At 43.9% G+C, this 25,706-nt stretch overlaps 1 protein-coding gene and 1 long non-coding RNA gene across 9 annotated transcripts in view; one reads left to right on the forward strand and one right to left on the reverse strand.

Annotated features, from left to right (window-relative positions):
- Positions 1 to 9,824: 9,824 nt before the first annotated feature.
- LOC141370152 (uncharacterized) lies at positions 9,825 to 23,784 on the forward strand. Its single transcript, XR_012373958.1, has 3 exons — positions 9,825 to 9,959; positions 16,272 to 16,413; positions 23,563 to 23,784. It is a non-coding gene; the product is annotated as an uncharacterized lncRNA (long non-coding RNA).
- Positions 17,211 to 25,706, reverse strand: part of KLHL42 (kelch like family member 42) — a 36,558-nt gene continuing 28,062 nt past the window's right edge. For 7 of the 8 annotated variants that reach the window (XM_073877776.1, XM_073877777.1, XM_073877778.1 and 4 more), the window contains one exon: positions 17,211 to 22,546. In XM_073877776.1, coding sequence (XP_073733877.1) covers positions 22,095 to 22,546 — 452 coding nt within the window. In that variant the 3' untranslated portion in view covers positions 17,211 to 22,094. The remainder of the gene's footprint in view (positions 22,547 to 25,706) is intronic. The other variant, XR_012373956.1, reaches the window with a different exon arrangement.

The following is a 25,706-nucleotide window of genomic DNA, read 5'->3' on the forward strand; positions in this document are numbered from 1 at the left end:
TGTGCCTCTGTTCTGTGGACAGGTGGCCCTTGACTTCCAGTCTCCTTCAATGCCCTCTTCTGCCTGCCGCCTTGTTAAATGTAGGTGTTCCCAGTGTTCTCTCATTCTAATCCTCATCTTTGCAAGATGTATCCATTCCTAAAGCTTCACCCACCATTTCTATGCAGCTGATTCCAAGTCTACACTCCAGGTCTGACAGATCTGAGCATCAAATACAGCCTTCAATTTCTTTTTTGGATGAGCCACATCTATGTTGTGTTATACCCCAGATACATGAAGCAAATCACATTCATCATCTTTCCCCTAAAACCTGGTCTCCCGTGGGTGTTCCCACTATTGGCTAACAACATCCTTATCCTCCCAGTCACTCAGCGTTACAACTTCAGATAAGAAATTCAGAGTGATCTTTAACAACTTTTCAATCCCGCACGCACCTTAACCAATTATCAAAGCCTGTCTATTCTACCCAAATGTCTCTCTCAAATCTTTCTCAGTGGTGTGCTAGTAAAATGACTTCCAAAAAAAATGAGATTTTTTAAAGCCCTAATTTGTAGTGTTTGCCAATTTCTGTGATGCAAATATTCCCACCATGGCCAATTTAAAACTACCAAAAGTTTAACATCTGGCTCGTAAAATTCCTGAAAATTTCACAATAAGCTCTTGAGAGCCAGTGCTCCTTTATAGTTCTACTGCTGCCACCCTACTTCAGTCACTTGTCGTGTATTTTCTGAGCTATTTAGAAGCTTATAAATTAGTCTGTGTACCCCTACTCCAATTACATGTGTGCATAAAATTCTTTTACATTTCTTTGTTGCATATAAAATAAATGCCAAGAACCCTAGCCTTGTGTGCAAAGCCTTCCACAGTATGGCCCTAGTCTGTCTTTCTCATCTCCACTATGCCCCTCATCCACCACCACCTTCTACACACTCACTGACACACAGCTGCACAGCAATTATGCTCCAGCCCCATAGGGACACTCAGCGATCTCTAAAAAAACAATGCACAGTGCAGTTCGGTTCATCAAACTTTTACTAAATGCCTACTATGTACCAAATACTTTGCTAAACTGAGTAAGACATGCCCTCCAGGAGCAAAGAATCCCATGTACTTCAACTCTCTTGTGGTTATGTTTGTACTGTTACATTAGTTAGAAACTCCCAACTCTGTCTGTATTCATTCAGAAAACATTTACTGAGCACCTACTAAGTGCAAGACCATGCTATATTCTGGAAATGCAACAATGGAAAAGACACAGTCTCTACCTTCTAAGTAGGTGATGTGCAGGTGTAGTGGAGAGACACCAGTTGTCTTCCCTGTTGGATTCAAGGAAGGATTTGCTGAGAAGAGAGTTCTGGAACTGAGAATGAGTGAAGGAAATGTGGCTCAAGAAAGAGGCAAACACCAAACTGCAAAGGACTCAGTATACCACGTTTCCCAGCTGACACTCCTTATAAGTAGAGAATTTATCTTGCTCAAGCAGAGAATTGCCTATGAGGATACAGATGCCTCTCACAGAATCCAGTGAAAAACTGAGCAGCCAGACCTCAGTAAGGACTGGAAATTTCCTCCAGGAACTCAGTTGCCGAAGTTCACAAACCTTTACTTCAAAGCTCTGGAATTAATGTGACTCAACTCTCAATAACCTATTCTTGTGTCTCTCAGTTTAAATGCAAAGAAAATCAGATTGGTCCAGTTTGGGTCAAGAGTGCATTCCTGGTTCAACCAGCTATGACCAGAGCTGAACTGGTCGTTTTCATATGCCAAGATGCTCAGAGAACATAGATCCCAGTCTCAGTGGACATCCTTAAAATTGTAGTAACTACTAACATAGTTACTCAGAGCTGAGGGCAGAAAAATCATGGCCAACTGTATCAGTTAGGAATGCTTTGGGCTGCAAGTACCACAGAACATGCTACAGTGGCTTAAACAAGTGAAAATGAATTATTCCGACATACCAAGAAGTCCAGCTATATGTATTATTAGTGTGAGTTGAGCAGCTCACCAGTCCTAAGGCTCTGATCTCTGTGATTCTCTTGGCCTCTTGCTCTCCTCGGTCCTGTGCTGCTGCGGTTCCAGTTATCACATACACATTTGAGACTTTAAAAGGAGAAAGAGTGATGCCAACTGTATCCCTTGCCATTTATGCAGTAAGCCCAAAAGAGTTCCCAGAACCTCCAAAGAGACTTGCGCTTAGTTGTCATTGCCATACAGGGTTCATATGACCCCTTCTCACAGCAAGAGAGATTGAGAAAGCAAGAAACAGTACCACAGTTAGCTTAGATCAACCATGACCTAGAACTAGATACATGAAGATCCCCAACAAAATTGAGGTCATTAGGTATGGTAATGAGATAACCCCCAAAGATCCCCACCTTCTGATTTTTTCACTTTTGTGTAATTCCTTCTCCTTTAGTGTGGGCAGGACCTGTGACTTGCTTCCAGCCAATAGAATATGGAAAAGTGATGGATTGTTAGCTCTGTGATTACGTTACATCATATACGACTCTATCTTGCTAAGACTCATTCTAGAGACTCTCTCCTCCAAACTGGCTTTGAAGAAATAAGTGGCCATGTTAGGAGGCTCACATGGCAAAGCGCTGAGGACGGTCTCTAGGAGCTGAGCCAGCAGCAAGCCAGGATTCTCAGTTCTACAATCATAGGAAATAAATTCTGCTAACAACCTGACTGACCTTAGAAGTGGATTCTTCCCCAGTCAAGTCTCCACATATGAATGAAGACAGATAACACCTCGACTCCAGCTCTGTGAGACCCTAAAGAAAGGACCCAGCTAAGTCATACCCAAACTTTTCCACAGAAACTGTGAGATGATCACTGTGTGTTGATTTAAGTCACAAAGTTTTTGGCAATTTGTTACACAGCAACAGATAACTAATACATCAAGGGAGAATTGAGGAATATTTATGGTGGAGGTAACCAACAGCTTCTACCATACCAGTCATGTTTGATTTCATTTCCTTTGTATATAGAGCATTTTTTACCTTCTTCCATGTTTTATTATCTTCCTTATGTCTAATCTCTAGGCCTGAAACTTAAATCCACAGAGATCATGAATTCATCTTCTTTGACACCACTCCCCTTGGAAATCCCTTTCTTGACTTTGACACTGCACTGTCCTTGTTTCTTTCGACCTCTCCTCCATGGGTATCCCTAAGGTTCACTTCTTGACCTGACACTTTTCTCTCTAGCTACATTTATCCAGCTCCCTGTTGACAGTCTGCTGTTGTTTTAAAGTCAAAGTGGCTGAAACCCACTATTCCTTCTCTCTCTGTCCCATAAACCAAATTTCCTCCCCAGCCCTCATTCTTTATTAGTAACACTGCAGCACTTTTCATCTTTCAGAGTCAACATCTTGAAGTAATCATTGATTCCCCTGTCACCCCTCAACAAATGCTGGAGATCTTCCCTCATAATGTCTCCAAAAACATCCATTTTCTCCACTACGTTCCTGTTTCAGGACTTCAGAACCTCTTGTGGGTATTACCTCAAAGCTTGCTCAGTGATCTTCCTGCCTCCACTTCTCTACACTTCAATCAATTACACATCACATGCTCAGAGCTTTCATTTATCTTCTATCTCAGAATCCCCTTTATTGTTTATGCCAGTTAATTTTGAGTTTTCTCTGATAGTCAAAAACATCTTGGCAAATGCAGTCCACATTGCACAATTAACATACTTTTCTAGGCTCTACTGCACCCATTTCTGGATCAGAACATAATGCAAAAATATGGACACTCTCTTTTCTCTAATTGCATTAATGTCCATGTCTGCCCTGAACTAGGTTGCAAGCTGCTCTTAGGAGATAGGCTTCTATTTAGTTTGTATTCCAATGGCAGTCATGATGATAATATAGAGTTGACCCTTTAATAATGCAGGGGTTGATGGCACTGACCCTCCTCCAACCTCACATGGTCAAAAATGTATGTACAACTTTTGAGCCCCCCAAAACTCAACTACTAACAGCCTACTGTGGCCTGGAAGCCTTACCAATAACATAAGCAGTCAAATAATATATGTTTTGTATGTTATACATGTTACATATGATATTCTTATAGTACAGTAAGCTAGAGAAAAGAAAAGGTTCTTAAGAAAATAAGGAAGAAAATACATTTACAGTGCTGTACTGTAAAAAGAAAAACCTGTGTATAAGTGGACCCACACAGGTCAAACCCGTGTTGTTCAAGGGTCAACTGCAGTTGCAACAAATTCCACATGTTGCTTAGGAATTTACCATATTTGAGTTAGGACAAAATATGCTAGAACTTAAGACACCGACAGCTTTGGAATAATTAAGTATCTAGGGAAAAAGAGCCAATTTCTGCATTACATGGTCGAATATATATATCCTCACCAGTTGTTCTGGGTTGAATTATGTCCCCCAAAAAGATATGTGGAAGACCAAACCACCAGTACCTCAGACTACGGTCTCCTATGGGAATGGGGTCATTGCAGACGTAATCAGAAAAAATAAGGTCATACTAGAGCAGTATGGGCCCTTAGTCCAACATGCCTGTTGTCATGAGAGAGAATGCCATACGAGGATGAATGTAGTTGGAACGTCATAGCCACAAGCTAAGGAATGCCAAGGATTTCAGGCCACAACCAGAAGTTCGAAGGGGCAAAGAAGGATTCTATCCAGAGTTGTAGAGAGAGCATGGCTCTCCTGAGATCTTCATTTGAGACTTTTAGCCTACAGAACCAAGACAAAATAAGTTTCTGTTGTTTTAAGCCATATAGTTTGTGGTACTTTGTTACAGCAGCCCCAGGAATATGCAGATTTTTAAAAATCATATCTAAACACCAATTTTAAAAAGCTTACTCTATCTCAGTGTGACCTAAAGCCTTGCATGTGCTGCCTGTCCCCTACACCTGCTTATCAAGCCAAAGCCCGCTCTGTCCTTTCCGCTCCCCTAATTCACCAAGGCCCTACCTTCCTCCAGGCCTTCAACATGCTGTTCCATCCGTTAGGTAACAGAATCTCTTTTCCTGGCTGGATCCTTCTCATCCCTCAGCTTCAGTGTCCCTTCCTAAAAAAGGTTGATTCCCCTCCTATTATCCACTTTAATAACATGGTTTTCTCTCACCTTATAGCATCGTTCACAATTTGTATCCCCACCCCCCCCCCCAAGAGTCTACCCCCAAGGGCTGATGCCACGTCTGTTTGGGACACTACTGAAGGTCTGACACCCAGCAGAGCACCTGGCACTTACTAGGACACCCCATGTTTGAGGCCAAGATCCTGAGATATATGCCCAATGTCGGGTGCCCAGGTATCCACATACCTACCTCTGTGCACTGAAAATGGCTATAGTTCCTAATGTGATGGGCACAAATACATTGCAGTAAACCTTTCACAGCTTCTTGCTTTCCCAACCTTTCAAGGGAGTTCTTGGGCCTGGCCATTGGGTCCCTTTGGTTCTGAGGAGGGCCGTGTGTGGAGCTATTGGAAACATCTGAGGCAGAGGCCAATTAAGTCATGTTAGTAAGGGTATGGAGCTACCTCTTGAAGAAGAGATAAGAAGGTGGGAAAGAGAAGGGAGACTGAGGAATTGGGGAGATTAGAAGGAGACAGGTGAGATCAGGACACAGGACTGCCAGGTGCCACCCTGGCAGAGGCGACGGTAAAGACAACAGTCAACGTTTCACGGTGCCTTGTATGGTATGCTCCTTCCTTTCTCACTCCACCTCCAAGAATATCTATATTAAAGATTTTCATTACTATTCTTATTCATCAAGGATTTTGGCGTCATGTTTGTGATTCTTCTGGAAAGGCTACCACCTACACAAGAAATCTCAGATTAATCCAACTGCTTTAAAAATCATCCCTACTCCAGGGGTGCCTGGGTGGCTCAGTCAGTTAAGCGTTTGCCTTCAGCTCAGGTCATGATCCCAGGGTCCTGGGATCGAGCCCCGAATCAGGCTCCCTACTCAGCGGGAAGCCTGCTTCTCCCTCTCCCACTCCCCCTGCTTGTGTTCCCCTCTCTCACTGTGTATCTCTCTGTCAAATAAATAAATAAAATCTTTAAAAAAAAATCATCCCTATTCCAACTTACTCTCCATCTGCTCACACCTCTCTTTCTGTTGCCTGAGCATCAATCCTTTGTTTTTATCAGGAAAATGCATCCCAGACCCCTCCATTGCCTCAGACTGAGCAGTTCCTCTGGGAATCACATGGTAGTTGAGATGATGGGCTTTGGAACCAGACAGGGGTTCAAGTCCCAACTCTGTCGATTAGTAGTGGGTATAACTGGAAAAGTTATTTAATAATATGCATCGTTTGGAGTATATTGTGATGATACAGAGTGTGTAGCACCATGCTTGGGACACAATTAGAGCTCAGTGTGTGACAGCTATTCTTTTGATGCTCCTTATGACTAATAAGGTGACTTGAAGCATCTCAGCATCACCTCTACAATTTTCTCCAAAAATTTTCAAAGAGCTGGAGGTCCTCAGAGCCATTGTGGAATTCTGAGGGTGAGGGGAAAGCATAAAAAGTAATAGGTCCAGTTAAAGGAGATTTTTGGCACACAAAGAGGACTGGGGGCCCCATGACTAATGAAACCCCAAGTCCTAACTAAGCTTTAAGAAATGGAAATACAGAGTCCTCTTTTGACCACACCCTTGCTTCTCTCCACTCCAACAGGAAGAGGGACACAGAGCAAAGACACACTGAGGGCAGAGCTCTTAGTAGGGGAGCAAAGGGGCCAAACCTCTCTCCCTTCCCCTGGACACACTCCATCCTCCTCTCTTGCACAACTGGATGAGGGGGAGGGGGGGGCTTCTCCTTGGGTGGCTCCCTCCACATTAAAACAACTTGGACTAGCAGAAAGACAGCTTGAAAAGCTACTTGACTACAGACCTCCAGCTGATGGGACAAAGATTTCCAGAGCAGGAAAGGAAGTAGGGGCTCAGGGTATATGGTCTGGCCAAGGATCCCAATCGTGAGAGACACTAGTGTTCTCCACATTAAAGTGTTGTTGTTGTTTTTAATTTTATTATGTTATGTTAGTCACCATACCATACATCATTAGTTTTTGATGTGGTGATCCACGAACCATTGTTTTTGTATAACACCCAGTGCTCCATGCAGTACGTGCCCTCCTTAATACCCATCACCAGGCTAAGCCATCCTCCCCACCCCCTCCCCTCTAGAACCCTGTTTATTTCTCAGAGTCCATAGTCCCTCATGGTTCATCTCTCCCTCCGATTCCCCCCCTTCATTTTTCCCTTCCTTCTCCTAATGTCCTCCATGCTCTTCCTCATGTTCCACAAATAAGTGAAACCATATGATAACTGACTTTCTGGGCTTGACTTATTCACAAAGATAAACTCGAAGTGAATGAAAGACCTCAGTGTGAGACAGGAATCCATCAAAATCCTAGAGGAGAACATAGGCAGTAACCTCTTGGACATCGTCCATGGCAACTTCTTTCAAGATACATCTCCAAAAGCTACTGAAACAAAAGCAAAAATGAACTTTTGGGACTTCTCCACATTAAAGTTTTGCAAGAATCTAATCCTGGCCACAGACGCCTGCAGGGAGTTAGGTCTCACCGACCTCTGCTTCCAACACATTCAACACATTCGGGGGGTTTAGTGCTTTGAGTCAAAGACTGCAAGTTCCATATTCTAAAACCTATTTTTCTTTTCTTCCATAGTAATAGATCCTATATTGTTTTCATTTGTTGTATAACAATTTACCACAAATTTAGCAGCTTAAAACAGCCCCCATTAACTAACTCACAAAGCCTGCCCAACCTGGCTGACACCTTGATTTTAGCTCCTAGATCTGCCTGCATTCCTTGCTTCAGAGCACCCCCCTCCCCCAATCTTCAAGCCAGCAATGACAGGTTGAATCTTTCCCATGCTGCTCATCTCTAACTTCCTCCATCTCTGACCTCTAGACCCGATTTAGAGGTCAGGCCTACCTGGATCATCTCCCTATCTTAAAGCTGATTAATTTGGAACATAACATAATCACAGGAGTGGTATCATATTTGCAAGATCCACCCACACTCAAGCGGAGGAGATTATACAGGGTGGAGAGCCCTGGAAGTATCTTATAGCTCTGTCTACCACAGACCCCTACCTTTAAGCTTGATGGGTGGATCCGCAAATGAAGACTACATTTCCCAGCCTCCCTTATAGCTAGGTACAGCCATCTGTCTAAGTGCTGACCAAAAAAGTGTTGTATAGCAGCTTCCCAGAAACCTCTTTAAAATACCACTGCTGCCCAATAGTGATACATCCCCTCTGTTGTTGATTCCTTCTTGCCAGCTGGAACGTGTAATTTAATGTCCGGAACTTCCGCAGCAACTTGAACCATCAGAATGGGAGCCACATGAAAGATGGTGGAGCAGCAGGATGGAAAGAACCGGGGTCCCTAACCCTCTACAGAACCGTACCCAGTGGTGTGCTGTTAAATGTTAAACCAGGGGCTCTCCGGAAGGCAAAACCCTGATTTGTAGCATTTGCCAATTTCTGTGATATAAATACTCCACCCTGGCCAGTTTCACGCTGCCGCTGTGACGTCACTGAACTTAGAGTTGGGCAGGGATGCCAGCAATCGGTTCTCAAAAGCTGGAACAAGCCAGCCCCAGCCCACCACTGGCTGGAGCAGCTCTGGGCTGCCCACCTCCAGCCTTCTGTTTCTTTCTTTTCTTTCTTCCTTTTTTTAAAGATTTTATTTACTTATTTGACAGAGAGAGACGCAGCGAGGGAGGGAACACAAGCAGGGGGAGTGGGAGAGGGAGAAGCAGGCTTCCCGCCGAGCAGGGAGCCCGACGCGGGGCTCGATCCCAGGACCCTGGGACCATGACCTGAGCCGAAGGCAGACACTTAATGACTGAGCCACCCAGGCGCCCCTCCAGGCTTCTGTTTCGTCAGAGAAAAAAGAACCTCCACCTTACTTGCGGTACTGTTATTTTAGGGCTTCTGTCGCATGCAGGCAAACCTGAGCCTAGGGGGATTTTCTCCGGTCTTCTCTGTCAACACTGAGTTTTTCTTGTCGTGGGTTTTTCTTTGTGCTGGATGGGTCCGGCCCTAAACAGAACTGGGGGCTACGGTGCCACGGTTTACCCTGCGCGCGACCCCAGCGGGGGCTGCTTCATCCCAGCCGCCTCTCGGTAAGGTCCGCCCCAGCTCCTTGGACAGCAGAGCCTGACTCACCCTACACACCTCAGGAGGACACAGCAGAGTGACTGCCAGAGAAACCGGCATCGCCGTGCTTGACAGAGACCTCGGGGCGGGCCCGGTGACAGGAAACATTTGAAGCCACGCAACAAAGCCAGGACTATGTGACAGGAAAGCCCCTCTTGACAAAGCTGCCTCTGACGACCAGGGAAGCTCGAGACCCACGACAGAGCAGAAGAGGCTGCAGAACAAAAACACGTCAGCACGACCGGGAAATACCTACTCGCCTCGGTGAAAACACCAGAGGCCGAGGCTTGTTCCTCAGATTTTAGCAGCGCAGGATCACGGTGCATGAGTCTGCCGCCGCGGAGGGGCTGGACATCTACCCACCAGCCCGGAGCTAGCCCGGGAGCGGCACCCCCTCTCTGCAGCAGACGTTTGTACCAGGGGCGCGGGGCTGCTCTGTGACACGGCAGCCTGAGGTCCTTACCTGGACCTGGAACCCACCAGTGGCGCCGGCAGTCCCAGCACACGCAGTCTCGTGCACTGCTTCCACTCGCTGCGTTCCGGCATCTCTTCAAAATAGACCGTGGAGCTCGAGGTCCTCCTCCATCTCTGTGTCGGAGCTGTTCTGGAGGAATGGCTTTCACTACATATGATCCACCTGGCCTTCCGCATCAGACCCCTGCTGCAGATGTGTCAGGTCATGGAAGGGGTCACGTCATCAAGTCTTCAGCCAGATTTCCTCCAGGGGCCCCTTCCGGGGGGCTGCGGCACTCACAACCCAGGGAGAGTGGTCGCAAGAGGTAGGTGCAGCCGTCCCCTGCGGAGTGTCTGCCACATGGGGGAGCCTGTGGGAAGTGTGTACATGTTCTCAGGTGATCTTGATAAAAAAAATCAGTGAGGACCTCGTATCATTACCTGCACCCCACAAATGAGGAGACCGAGGGCGGTGGGGCTGAGGCCAGCTCGCCGGCTGTTTGCATGCGGGCTTGCCTGAGCACAGACTTCTCGGAAAGGGGCCGGCTGTGGCTTCCGGATCCTTCGCAGAGCAGGGCTGAGGCGGAGAGATGAGGCGGGCCTGTCTCAGACTGAGCGAGCACTGGGCTGACCTTCCCGAGAGGCACCCTGGGCTCAGTGCCACAGCGCTTTTAGAGGCCGATAAAAATGTTTTACTTGTAATTTCTTTTGATATCAGAAGACATATATAATAATGACTCTATCCTGAATTATATTTGTCTTTACACCCACGTAATCAAAAAATATAATCTTTAATATCCTTTACAGAAAAGGAGGCACGTGAAGGCAAAAGTGCCAAGGACCTATGAAAGTCATTATGCGGCCCAGACGAAGGTAGTAGAAGTAGATGGCATTGCTGTGGGCACCGACCAGATGGAAAAAGTTCAAATGTTCCCTCACAATTGGGCGCTTTGGGTTAAAGAGAGTGTGTTCCCAGTGAAAGTCCCAGAAGACTGTCAGAGTTTGGGCTACAGAATATTCCAGTGATGATGATAATAAACAGGGTTGATGAATACCCCTTATCTGTTCTTTATCCCCTGATTGGCTATTCAGAAAAGAAAACTGAATAAATCAGCAGCCATTGTTAGGACATCTAACATGCTAAAGCCCTGGTATTGGATCTGTTTCTTAAATTTTCTTAAAGTAGTTATGGAACAGGCCTCTGGTGACCTCTCTTTTCCCGCGAGTGCCTCCAGAGAACTAGAGATTTACCATGTCTGGTACTCGGAAACATACGACAAATGTGTCAGATGGTTCCTAGGACGGGAACAGGGCTGCCCTGACTCCATTACCTAATAGTTGGTTTTATTCTGGAGAATCACCTTCTCACCCCGGGCACAGTCTTGGTAGAACTTTCCTTCAAGGTGCCTTGCCCTGTCTTGCTGTGGGCACGGGGCTCCAGCTGGACAGTCAGGATGCTCACTCCTTGAATTTCCATGTCGAGCTGGTGATGTGGGTCCTGAAGTCAATTAGAGTTCCTCTACCTCCCGGGCGGAGTCCTGAGGACATTGTGCTTGAGTTCCCAGTTGCCAGAGCTGCCACAGTTCCACAGCTTCTTTGATTTCCTTTTAAATATTGAGCTGACCCATATCTTTTTAGTAATTTTTCTTTCTTCTTCTCCTCCTCCTCCTCCTTCTCCTTTTTCTTTTTTCCTCATCTTTTTCCTCTTCCTCTTCCTCCCCTTCCTCTCCTCCTCCTCTTCTTTTTCTTCTTCCTCCTCCTCCTCTACTACTTCTTCCTCCTCCTCCTCCTCCTCCTCTTCTTCTTCTTCTTCTTTTCTCCTCCTCCTTTTTCCTCTTCCTCCTCCCCTACTACTACCACTACTATTACTACTACTACCACTACTAACACTACTACTACCACCACTACTATTACTATTACTACTACTAACACTACTACTACTACCACTATTACTACTACTAACACTACTACTATTACTACTACTACCACTACTACTACTACCACTATTACTACTGTTACTACTACTATTAACACTACTACAACTACCACTACTACTACTACCACTACTATTACTAATATTACTACTACTAACACTACTACTACTACCACCACTACTGTTACTACTATTGCTACTACTATTAACACTACTACTACCACTACTATTACTACTACCACTACTACTACTACTACTACTACTACTACCACTACTACTACTACCGCTATTACTACTACTACCACTACTATTAACACTACTACTACCACCACTACTATTACTATTACTACTACTAACACTACTACTACTACTACCACTATTACTACTACTAACACTACTACTACTACCACTACTATTACTACTACTACTACCACCACCACCATTACTACTATTAACACTACTACAACTACCACTACTACTACTAACACTACTATTACTACTATTAACACTACTACTACTACAACTATTACTACTACTATTAACACTACTACTACTACCACCACTACTATTACTACCACTACTACTACTACCACCACTACTACTACTACTACTATTAACACTACCACTACCATCACTACTATTACTACTATTACTACTGCTATTAACACTACTACTACTACCACCACTATTACTACTATTACTACTACTAATACCACTACTACTAATACCACTACTATTACTACTATTACTACTACTAACACTACTACTACTTCTTCTTCTCCTTCTCATCCTTCGTCTTCTCCTTCTCCTTCCTCTTCTTCCTCTTCTTCATCTTCTCCTTCAATTAGCAAGAGTCCATATCTGGTGCTTTAAAAGAAGTCTGATTGGTGGGTACCTTCCAGGTATTCAAGTGGTTAGCAGAAGTTATTCTATGTGGGAAACTGGACACTGATGGCAATAAATTCACAAACATCATGTAAACCTGCTAAGTCATGCACTTAGCTAAGAAAGATACCTTGTTTTGTCACTAAAAATAGAAATCAAAATTCATTCATCAAACAGAAATCAAAGCACGATTAACAGTAGGGGACTAATCTATTCTGTTATTTTAGATTTATGGTTACTAAAAGACGCCCCCTGATGAGGAGGTGGGGAGCTGGGGGGAAGTAGGCAAATCAAAGCAGACCTCCTTTCACGAACTGGGCCCCCTCTCCACTAATAGCATTATGTAGAAAACAGGCGACAATTAAAAAGTTTTAGAGGAAGACATAGTATTTGTTATTGGTTCAATTGTGTTCCCCCCAGAAAAAGATATTGAAGTCCTACCCCCCGGTACCAAGGAATGGAGCTTCTTTGGCAAGTAGAGTTGTTGCAGCTGTAACTAGTTATGGTATGATCACACTCAAGCGGGGTGGGGCTCCTAGTCCAGGGTGACTTCCTAAGGTGGCCATGAAATACAAGGAGAATACCACGTGAGGATGACGGCAGAGACTGGATTAATAAAGCTACACACCAAGGAGCCCCAGGTTGCCAGCAAACCACCACAAGCTGGGAAGAGGCAAGGAAGGAATCCTTTACAGATTTCAGAGGGAGCATGGCCCTACTGAAACCTTGATTTTGGACTTCCAGCCTCAAACTGTCAAGACAGTAAGTTTCAGCTCCTTTAAGCTACCCACTTTGTGATGTTTTTATAGAAGCCTAGGAAACTAATACAATACTTCCCCTCCCCAGACTTTCAAAAATACATTGCTTCAGCGGCAGAAACTTTGATAAAATAACGCAAGCAGGCAAACATATACAAACATACCAGACCATGAGAAAAATCACCTGTAGCCACACACTGCTTGTATCATAGTATCTCTTCTTAGATCCCTTGTCCTCCACCCAGTGCCACCTTGACATCTGCCAGGGCTGGACATGATGTGAGCAGTACACTCTCCATTCCATGGACTTCCTCACCCTTCAGCAAGCCCTTCCCAGGCCCCGGGGTGGGGGGAGTGGGGGCGGGGGGCAGAATCAGACTGCAGTTGGGAAACTGGCCCTCTTTGAGTGAGTCAACACACTTTCCAGCAACAATATCTGTCTAGTTTTCTACTTCTCTTTCCATCTAGTATTCAAATTCCGGAAACTGTGTATTTGTAGCATTCAACTCAGATATTACAAAAAGAAGTCACTTCTCTAAGTGACAATACTATCGCTCAAGCCCTGATATTTATTCCATTCACAAGACGATAACAAAGTGATGGGGCTCAATCCCCCTTTTCCTGCAGTGCTCCTGGGCTCCTAAGTACCAGCACCACTACTGTGTGTGGGCAAATTTCCCTTCCAGCTCCAATCAGAAGCTGAAACTCCTCCCATCTGTTTAATGGGTTATGTACATTAGTAGAAGAGAAAAGTACACTGCAAGGTACTTCTACTAAAAGTTGCTGATCAAAAAAAAAGAAAAAAAAAAAAACCACTAAATTAATTCCTTTAAGGAAATGCTATGGCTGGATACACCAAAACCTAGATTTCTTTTTAGAAAACCCAACTAGGCTTCAAGATCTTCCAAATTCAACAAATATGTTAAGCATCTGCTCTGTACAAGGCTTTGTTGTATTCCCTGACTTAGGATGATAAAAAATGAATACGACACTGTATCATCAAGGAAACTACAATCTAGAACAGGAATAAGAAACATACAAGAACTATTATGTAATTGTCATAAGGAATTATCTTTCATAACACTATGGAGCCAGTACTTCGCTTACTTCACCAAGACTAACAGCTTACTCATCAAGGCCAGCTGCAAGATCTCACTGCAATATGCCCACAAAGTGCTGCGCCCAAAGCTCTCATATCATAAACTGCCCAGTCTCAAAATCTGCCTTAAGATCATCCAGCCCAGGCCTGAAAACCTGAAGTCCTCCTTCTGAGACATGGCTAAGACTCAAGGTGATGTCCCTCCCTCACTGCAGTAAGCATAAAGAGTTTAGCTCTGCTCAAGCAACAGATTGTTCAGATGGTCTTTTCAGGATACAACAGTCGACACCCCTTTCTTCTGGCAGGAGGAACCCCTCTTATCTGGTATTCATCCATTAGCATGTGGTTGAGCCTGGAGCTTTCCCTTCAAGCCCCCAGCAACGGTGGTTACCCTAGGGATGGACACATGACCTGAGCTGGTCCCAACAAAGTCCTGATAAAGAGTCTGGTACTTGGGATGGGATGGTCCAACTATCTAACACTGAAATACAGGACCAACTAAGTAAAAATGAGAGGCAGAATAGGTAGGATTCCCCATCATTATCCTTACGCGAGAAGCAAGGTAGCTGATGATACTGCTCTATCTTGGAACTCAAACCCTTCAAGCCAGTTCTTTGGGAGAAATGACAGAAACACATCAGGATGTTGGAATTTGTTAGCTACTTCTCAATAGCTTCAGTAGGTATTTTAAGAAGGGCATAAGCTGCTCGCCATGCTAGCCCATTTGAAGGTATATAGAAAACAGCCAACAGCTCTGGTAGTCGTAACAGCTCATCTTCACTGAGCACTTCACATGGATTTCCTCATTCAATTTGCACAATAATTCCACAGAGTAGAGATAGTGGTCATCCCTACTTTACAGTTAAAAAACAAGAACAAAAACAAAAAAAGCCCCAAGGCCCAGGGAGACGCAGTTACCTGACCAAGGCTATACAGCTAGAAAGTGGCAGAACTGGGAAGCTGACTCAGCCAGTCTTCCTCTGTTGCCCAGGCTTTTCACCCTTCTGCCTGCAGCCAGGCAATGGCAAAGGGTCAGACAGTGTGTGCCTCGCAGAACTGCAAGAGCCAGAGCCTCTGTTTCCATCAAAGGTGCATGAACAAACAGGAAAATATAGCGGGACTGGGCCTTCGGAACAGGCAAAGAAACAGTGGGAATTCATGCCCAGAACCCCTCCCAAACACCTCCTGCCACAGAGAGGCAAGCATTTCTATGAAAGCAGCATTCCTTGGGATGCACCCTGGCAAGGGCAGACCCCTATTGTTGTAGGTTTTCCCAAAGCTGAGGAAGAGATTGGAGCCATTAAGCTAGGGGTAAAGAGTATGGGCAGGAAGACAGATACCACAAAGATGGGCTTCAAGGTTAAAAAACCAGGCCCCACTAGATCTGGGCCTTTAGCGCATGGAGTTGCCAGAGATCCAGATCAGCCAAGCTCTAACCGGGTTCTTAAAGGGGTTTTGTTGCCAAGGAAATGTTAGTGGCCTGCGAAGAGAGGATCCCCCAGCCTCTACAGAAATTCTCAGGTTCCCTCCACACATCACCCCTTCCAATAACCATTCCAATAGGAAGAGGGCTACCGCATGGGCAGGCCCCCGGAACATCCTGCTGCAAGGCAGAAGCAAGGGTTCCCAGATTAGCTGACCAGGCACCCACTCCACCTTTGGAGCAGGGAGCTCTTGCTAGCCCTTAACTGCAGGAAGAAGTATACAGTTTGGACCAGTGACTGCAGTTTTTCCTTCTCCCTTTTCCCAAATAGGAATGTGTGACCTGCAGTGCCTCAGGTTCCCCGATTGCAACATGGGATAATATTTGTATTTACCACATGGGATTGTTGTGAGGATGAAATCGGTTCAATTTTACAAATGCTTAAGAGTTCCTTACAGAGTAGGAGCTCAGTTCATGCTGAGTGTGGTTGTTTTCGTGTGTCTTGGGTGTGTAGGAAATAATCTGAATTATTCATGACAGATTGTCAGAACTGAGTGGTCACCCATGGGGGTTCCGGATGGACATCCCCTGACAACCCTGGACTTGGGATGCAGGGAGCTGTGATGTCACCTTTGGATGCAGTGGCTGGATCTGATTTTTGACTGCTTCCCTTGGTGTAAAGGTGGGTATGTCGGGTTTCTTATGAGGTAGCAGGGCTGTTTTAAGTTGGATCATTCTTAAAATTGTACATATAAGGAGGGCATGTGTGGGCAGGTGGGTTCCTGCACGTGGGGCAATCAAAGGATGGAAGGGAATGGACATCCATGGGATGTCATCTAGTAACTGAACCCCATTTTGTGATGCTGCCCTGAACCCCAGCTACTCCCCCTACTCAAAAGAAGTTGTGGGGCATCTGGATGGCACAGTTGGTGAAGCCTCCTCTTGGGTTTGGCTCAGGTTGTGATCTCAGGGTCATGAGACCAAGCCCCACATCGGACTCTGCACTACGCAGGGAGTCTGCTTGGGATTCTCTCTCCTCTGTCCCTCTCTTCCCCCTCCCCAACTCTCTCAAACAAATAAATAAATCTTAAAAAAAAAAGGCAAGGAGTTGTGTGTTCCAGTTTTCCTGGAGTGAGGGGTGCTTAAAGGAAACAGTGGGAAACATTAGAAAACAGGGTGGAAGAGATCATGGTGGGCTGTAATTACTGAATGGCGGGATTGAGACTGCAGAATTCTAAGGATTCAGAGATCTTTGTCCCAGATCCCTCTCCTCCAAACCCTAAAGGCTCTGGCACTCTCTGCTACCCCATTTGGCCCATCTTCCAACAGGACTACCGCCTCTCTAGTTGGTTCCCAGATGCTAGTCCAGCCCTCCCAGTGAGTCAGGAGCCCCCCACCTGAGGGACCCATGTCCTCTCTGCTCTGGCACAGCCCTGACCACACAGCTGGTACATGGTACCTAACGGACAACAGTATGGATTGTTAAGATTTTGAACTATTTTATTTGAAGAGATTTTCTTCTATGGTTCTAGTTATAAACACAGAACAAATGCTATTTGAGTGAGTGCATCATAGGCATCATTGTATTTGAATGAATCATACCATAATGTTTACATTTTAAGCCACACTTGAAGACACAATACAACCTTTTTAACAAAGTGTCGGTCATAACAAAACATAATTGTTCATTCTACAGACTATCAAATTTCCTAAAATGACCACTAGATATGAAAACATTGTAGAGACATCTAAAGAACCCCCTAAGATTTTTCTTAGAAAAATGACACAATAATGCAAATTACATTTTCCTTTTCTTTACTAGTAATAAACTACGACATCCATTTGAGAAAGTACCAGCCAACACTACCAAAGTCATCTCAGTGGCCTTTTGCTCCTCAAAATTGACCATATTTTACATTTAATGTGTCCTAGAGGGATGGATAAAAATAGTTATGTCAGGTGCAGAAGTTAGCATTATGTCAACTGGTGTGTATTTTATATCGTGTTCCTAAATCAACACAAGAAAATGAAAAACAGCAAATATTCTTACATGAATGAAACATAAGAACAGGAAACCACCCTTTGATAGTGATCACACAGGCAACATCAACTGACTTTCAGTCAGGACTAGTGTCTTAATGACCATTTAGTAATGCTTTTTATGGAAGTGTTTTAAAGGCATAGGTACAAACACACACATGAACAGCTCGCCTCTCCCCCAATACTCACTTCCCTGACTTTGCTCCTCCTTCTCACGGGATCAAGCTGCTGAGCCCTTAGCCAAATAGGCTGTATGCCTAGTAATTATCTTTAAAGCAGATCACATATCATTTTTTTTGAAAGATGAAGTACAGAGAAGACTATGAAAAGTAGTGAGAAAAAAAGCATACCATTAAAACAGAAACATAGGTTGTGATGTTCAAATTTAGAGAAAAGCTGGTTCATTAGAATTGTTAGTAGATCATGAAGCAGTGGACAGATTGGGTCAGGACTGAAGAGACGGCCAGGCCAGAAAGCCCCAGTATGCCAAAGGTAGCATCTTTGAGGACATGGGTTATAATGATTACGGCAAACATTTTTACAAAGCTGTAAGCTCTTCCAGATCAGGGACATGGTTCATTTACGTCTATCTCCCTAGTTCTTAATATTGTCCTGCACACAACAGACTTTCAGTAAGTATTTCTGGGAACCAGGGAATGGAGCTGAATCAGCTCAGTGCTTTCAAAGCCATTCTGGGTGGTATCTACTCACCTAATTCATTCACTCCTCTGTCTAAGGCAGGATGAGAAAGAGACTTCATTCATCTCATTCTGATGGATGGGCAATGGATGCCCGGCAGCACTGATGACATGGACTGTGGGGCCAATTCCTAGCACAGAGGAAAGGAGTACTACTCATTCATGATGCCACCATCAGAGAATGGTGGCACACATGTTACATATTCCCCAGCCCTGGTCTAGGAAAAAGGCATCCCGACAACTCACCCATATTCCCTTCCTGTCACTATGCTGCCTCACAAGTGCTCTGCATTAAGCCACTGCTCATTAGATGTTGGTTGATCAAGAAGGCCAAGGGCCTTTCCACTCGATTTACCTGTGTGGCCAAACAGGTATGGTCATGACTTTACCTGGAAATCTGAAAACATGGTATTTACAATGCTCATTAAGTAAATCTTTACTGAAAGAAAACAAGCATTTCCTTCTAATTCCCTTCGGAGAGAAAGGGCTTTGTCCATCTCAGTACAACTTTAATTGACATCATTGACATCTAAGGCATTTGCAATTACTTGGGATTTTGGTTCAAAAAAACATGGCCAAGATCAATTCTCTTTGGTATTCATGCTTAATCTATTTGTTTCTTAATAGAATCCATAACCTTCTCAGTACTTCATTGTTATGACTTAACTCACACTGTCGAAATAATCAACTCCTACACTTTCATCAGAAAAACTTTCAAGGATGCTAAGGGGAGAGGCCTCTGAAACCAAGGGTGTTAAGAAGAAAGCCAGGAAGAATGACAGGGAGAACCAACCTCCCTCTACCAATCCACACTCAGGACTCACTCTGCCACTCAGACCATTCTTCGTAAAATAGGTTGCTTCTGGCAAGGTGGCTCCCACTAGCAGGGGTCCTCCCACGAGCTGGGGTCCTCCCGTTAACTCCCCTCACCATAGTGGGAGATTGGCACTCCTCAGAAGCATGTCAGAAAAGAAGGATGAAGCATTTAGAGAAAGGAAGAAAATAGAGGGATATTATCAAAGAGTACTATATTATACACCTGAAACTAATATAACACTGTATGTTAACTATACTGGAATTAAAATACACACTTAATTGGGAAAAAAAAAAAAAGCAAAGTCCTGGGGGATGACAGGGGATTTTCAAAACAACATTCCCTCATTATAGGTAGAGTCTTCACTACAACATTGGCACCAACATGAGAACACAGCTAAATTAAAATTATCCTCAAAATGCCAACATAGCTGATGTGCACAGCAGGAAGGATGACGACCCAAATCCACAGATCTGTTCTTATTGCACATTCCGCCTTGCCCAAGTACTGCTGGCAGTCCAGAGTAACAAAAACTTTGTTAGAAGTCTGTGTATCTTAGAGATATAATATGCCAGGACGTGCGTGCATGCACACGCACACACACTCACACACACACAGATAATAAGCACATACACACACATCAAACCCGGTTTATAAAAAGAGCTTTGTGGATCAGAGTATGCCTTCACTTGGTCCAAGAATCTAATTGTTGGCATGAGGAAAACAGACCCAAAGAATGTAATCAGGAAGAGAACTGGTTGGCAGCAACAATATTACATTTTATATGATGTGGTTATTTACAAGCTAAGGTCTAATTGTCCAGAACTAATTCAACTGGCTAGAATCTTCTGAATATACAAGGTTAAGCTTTAAAAAAAAGTTAAGATCTGTAGCAATAAAAGTTAACACTATCTAAAATAAATTAGATTTTTAAATATATGCAGTGAAATTATAGGTCACTGGAAATTCAATTCCATAATGAATATAAATTAATATAAATCTATTATTAAAGTACCATCCCCAAGAAGATTTCAGTTCAGAGTTTAAAAAAAAAAAGGCTAAGTATTTGAGAACGAATGGGTATGGCTTAGAAACCCTTAAGTAGTGTAAATAGAGTACTGATATGATTATTTGGTGACAAGATCCAAGAGCTGTCTCCAGGTGCACAATAAAGGCTTGCCTCAATTTACTTAATAGAAGTATTCCTGAAAAGTTGTGCAAATAGAATTTTTACAACCAGACCCTGAATTTCACTACTCGCAGGCCATGATTGTCAAGAAACCCTGTAGTGACCTTGTGAGAACCTGGGGAACTCCACTGAAGTGATCAACCCTCTGCACCATGTCTACGCAGCAAATGCCTACAGGAGGTACTGGATACTGTCTGCGGGACACACAGATTTGCCATGATCACTTTTTTTTGTTGTTGTTCTGCGGACGTTCTTAAAGTGAGGCTCACTGTAGCTGGAGTGTTAGAGCAGAAGGATGGACTCCAGCTCCCAGTTTCACTGATTCCATTACAAAAGATCAGAGAAGTTCAGAAAGAATAACATTTCTGTAAGTATACGTTTTTAAAGGGATGGAGCTAGGATTGGCAGAAGCTTTTTATTCATGTCAACTGACTTATTGACTACTGCTGGAGCTGGGTTCCATCTGATTCAATGACCAAGACAAGTAGAGCACCTTACCAAATTTCAAAGATACCACCAGAGGCCATTCCTCTTCTAACGAGCTCCTTCCCTCTCCAGCACCAAAGTTCCACAGCTATCCTCACCTTCCCTCATAAAAGCAAAGCATGAATTAAAAGGCTAAGATTAAATTAGAAAGATGGCTGATCTAAAGGTGATAAAGTTATCTATTTTTACCTTATAAACAGAACTAAGTCAAATACATTCATTAAAAGTAACCTTAAAGGCAATTTTTGTTCTTATTTGGTCTTCCCTTCCCTTCCCATTTAAATCTAAGACTCGATTTAAAAAAAAATATATATATATATATCCATCCTTCTAAACAATATATCCTCTCTTTTAAACAATACGGAATGCCCAGCAATGCAACTTATCTGACCACATAAATTTGCAATCTGCCACCTAAATGAAATAAGAGGTTACATCTGTCTATTCAGTACACATAATTGCAAAAAAGTTTGGAAAAATAGCTGAGAATGTTTTTAAAAAAGGTTTTGGGAGGACTGGATTCTTGCAAGGACTCACTGTAGGGCTCCATCATTGTAAATTTCCTGGAAAGCAGTGTGCAAATAAAATAATTAAACATAGAACCCTATTTTTAAACCACTGGAAGTATATGTGGGTATGAATAGGGGAGAAAAGGGGTGAATGACAGTGTTAATATAAATGTTTGTCAAGTAAATGAATAGCAACAATAAAAATCTCTCCCTTAAGGTATTAATGATATTTCAAGTGACCTAAATAAAACGGATTTTAAAATGATCTTTACCGTTCACGTCAACTATTGACTTTGGCCCTTTACTAAAGCAGACACAGTGAATCTTCTTTTTGATGATTAGTTTCAGTCACTGGCCCAAGGGTACCATATTTGGAAGAAAATATTATCATGGATTTGCTCCCATCATTTAAAAATCAATAATTAAAAAAATAATAAAGTTGGTCTCTTTTCTCCACAAGTTTTCAAGTAATTAGTTCAAGTAAGCTTATTTACAGCTATTGTACATGTGACCTACTTCAACCCACGTTTTCCTTTTAGAAATCGGCCTCCCTGGAAATGGGACACTACATTTTTTTTTCTTTTTCTGCCTTGAACCAGGTTTCTTTTAAATCCTAAGTCAGTTCAGTCATGTCTCTGCTTTATTGGGCAGATAAAGAGAGGAGACCAGCAAGTTGTGTCCAAAGGCTGGGAAACGCCTGAATGCTTCCCAACTGTCTGAGAAGATGTTGTACTTGAGGAAAACTCGATGTTCCAGGCTGGTGGACAGGGTCACATCTCTGCTCATGATGTAGATGCCGTCGTTATGAAGCGCGCAAGTCAAGTTAAGACCTGATTTGGACGTGTTCTCTTTGAGGTAGAGCCACTGCCGCGTGACCGTGTTGTAGGACTGCACGGTGAGCATGTCCTCACTCTGGCTGCTCCTCCGGTTGGGCCCCAGTTCGTGCAGACAGCCGCCCACGATGTAGATGGTCTCCTCAACAGATACCATCTGCTGCTTACGAATGTGGACATCACAGGTTTCCAAGAGTGTCCAGATGTCGGCCGAGGGGCAGTACTGCAAAATGTTCATGTTGCGGTCTGAAAGGAAGAAAGAAGCCAAATGAGGACACGGCCACAAGGAATACCACTGCCCGTCTACGCTGTGATAAACATCTGCCCCCACCTGAAATCTTCTGGTCACACAGAGGCAAAACTATTCCAGAGAAGCAGAGGTTGGGACAACAGTTTTCCAAATGGCTGGGAGGAGATCTGTTTAGAATCATCCCCCTTATCTGCATCAGGTGTGTCCCCTCCCTGGGAGGCCCTCAGAATCAAGAGGGCCAGGCCACGGTCCTCTGTGATTGGAGCATTTTAGAACCACCAGTCTAAGGGTAAAAAGAATCAGAGCCTTGGAAATCTCCTCAATAGCTCAGAATTACTGACTTCTTTTTTTTTTTTTAAAGATTTTATTTATTTATTTGAGAGAGAGAATGAGAGATAGAGAGCACGAGACGGAAGAGGGTCAGAGGGAGAAGCAGACTCCCCGCCGAGCAGGGAGCCCGATGTGGGACTCGATCCCGGGACTCCAGGATCATGACCCGAGCCGAAGGCAGTCGCCCAACCAACTGAGCCACCCAGGCGCCCAGAATTACTGACTTCTTAATACAGATGACAGGCAGAGCCCCAAGGGGATCTACTCTTGACAACCAACTCTACTAAATAAGACAAATGAGCCACGCAAGATCTTCAGGGGCAGTCTAAAGGAAATAACACACAATTCCAAGTCAGGAGAAACCCCAGAAAGTCTCACCTGTGGCCTTCAAGCCGTGGAATCACTTGGCAATTCCATGTCCCAACTCTAACAGCAGAGACATACTCACAAAGGCCCTTCCCTCACCCCCTCTCCCCGTGCCTGCTTCCCAAGAAATGGCTAGTTCTTGTGTGAATAAAATCAGAAAGTCGATCAAAGCCTCCTTTAACATTATCTTGAATTCATAGCTGCTTTAAGGAAAAATATTGCCTACTCTCATTTTGAAAAAACACTTGGGAAATTTAAAGTATCTAGTTTCATTTTTCCTTTTTTAATTGTTCTTTTTTATCCTCTTCTCCTCTAGGAAAGAATAAGTGGCATATTTTAGCCTCAGCAGAAGAAAAAAATGCCCTGAGTTATCAGAAAGAATGAACTTTCTGTTTGTTGCTGTTGTTTAAACAAACAACAAAATCCATCAGCATAAGAGACAAAGTCAGCTTGGGAACAGACATGGAACTAAGGGGTACAACGCTTCCTCCTGACACAAAAGGACCCACCCGAAGTTAGCAAGGCTGAAGGAGCTCCACCACCACCTCTGGTACCAAGTCAAGAGGGCACAGAAAGAACAGAAAGGAGACTGAACCCTGTGTGTGCACATGTCTCCATGCCTGTAGAAATTTCAGAATTGCTACAGCTTTAGGAAACTGTCCCTCTCTTTTCCACCCACACTAATACCTCCCTGTATTTCTTTTTATTGTAGCTATTGTAATAAAACTCATTCCGGAGACAGTCCAAGGGAGTTTGGTTCCAGTTGATCAAAAAGTGCTCCTTAGTAACCCGGCTTCCCACCGCACGAATAAAGGGCTTATTCTAGTGAGGCTTCCCTGTATTTCTCAGTTCCAGGTCTGAAGGTCTTCCCAGGTCTTCTGTAAATGTTTTCTCTCCTCATCCAATAAGGGCTCAGACCATGATGAGGTGGTTTGAGTTGGTGGAATAACCTTTTTGCTTTTACGTTGAGAGGTGATTCTGAACTTTAACAAATCACCCTTCTTCCCTTGAGTGGTTACTATTGCTTTCTATTGAATTTCTTTTAATTTCCTCAGTGCCTACTATGGAATTAATATAGTCAAACAGCTACCATAAAAATCGTGAACTATTACTTCCTAAATTTTAAAAGTCTACCTAACTTAAGAAGTCAGCAGGCCAAGAACCCAACTTTGAGCCCTGCATTTTGTTTTATGACAATTATGATTCCTTATTTTAAATCCAGGTAACTATTAGGAAGTGCTGGGAAGATCCCACGCAGAAGAGGAGGGGTGTTTCAGAGTACAAGGAACTGTCCCGCCCTCTCATCTCAGAAAACCCATTTTCAACCCTTACACAAACATCCATCCATCCACATCACCCAACCATCCCATCACAGGTATTTGGCTTGGGGAATCCGGGGCAGGAATCACCATGGGTGGCCCAAGTGAAGAAGGTACATTAGTAGTGGCTTGAGAAACTAGAAAACACACAAGCAAGGGTTTTCCAGGTCAAATCTAAAGAACATTTGCTCAGCCAGGGTCATGGAAAAACTAGGAAATCTACCAGCAGAGTACTCCTTGGGTTACAGTGCTGCCTGTCAGTGCTTCCCAGCTTCTGGTCACAAGAGAAGCCAAGGGATATGTGTGCATTATGTCAGCCCACAGGGTGCATTCTGTGTTACAAAATCGAGGGAGGAATCAGAATTCTTAGAAATGTTCAAAAGTAAATAACTGTATTTACTTTCCTAGGAGAAGAGGCACACAGACACACACAGAGGTACATATGCACACACAGGAATTCTCTGGGGGCTATGGTTTCATTAAGCACATGAAGTTGACCACTGTACCCAAACACCAAAGTTGAAGGTAAAAGAAATGGCTGCTAGATCTCTCTCTCTCTCTTTTTCAATTATTTGTCACCAAAAAAAGCTGGCAATTACCTTATCTTCAGTGGAAAGTCACTAGAGAGGGGCACTGGGAATAGCTCCACAGGGATGAAAACCTGAGGGTATTTAAAAAAAAAAAAAAAAGCTCACTGCTTCCCATGCACTCCTCTTGGTCACTGCCTCTCCTTAAATGCATAAACACAGCACCTGTACTGAGTTCAACAGTGGCCCCCCAAAAGATATATCTACCCCCTAACCCCAAAACCTTTGACTGTGACCTTACTTGGAAAAAGGGGCTTTGAAGATGACATGAAGTTAAGGATCTCAACATGAGATCACCCTAGATTACCCAGGTGGGCTCTAAAATCCAAAAAGGAATGTGTCTTTATAAGAGACAGAAGCGGAAAAGACAGAGGAGAAGATGTGTGAAGATGGAGGCAGAGCCTGCAGTGATGCAGCCACCAGCCAAGGAGCACCTCAAGCCACCAAAGCTGGAAGAGGCAGGGAAGGATTGTCCCCCAGTGCCTTCAGATGGGATGTGACCTCCCACACCTTGATTTCAGACTTCTGGCTTCTAGAAATCTGAGAGAACACAC

Source organism: Callorhinus ursinus, unplaced genomic scaffold, assembly GCF_003265705.2.
Source record: "Callorhinus ursinus isolate GAN/ISIS: 27379988/994484 unplaced genomic scaffold, GSC_fseal_2.0 scaffold27, whole genome shotgun sequence".
In the NCBI taxonomy this organism is placed as follows: domain Eukaryota; kingdom Metazoa; phylum Chordata; class Mammalia; order Carnivora; family Otariidae; genus Callorhinus; species Callorhinus ursinus.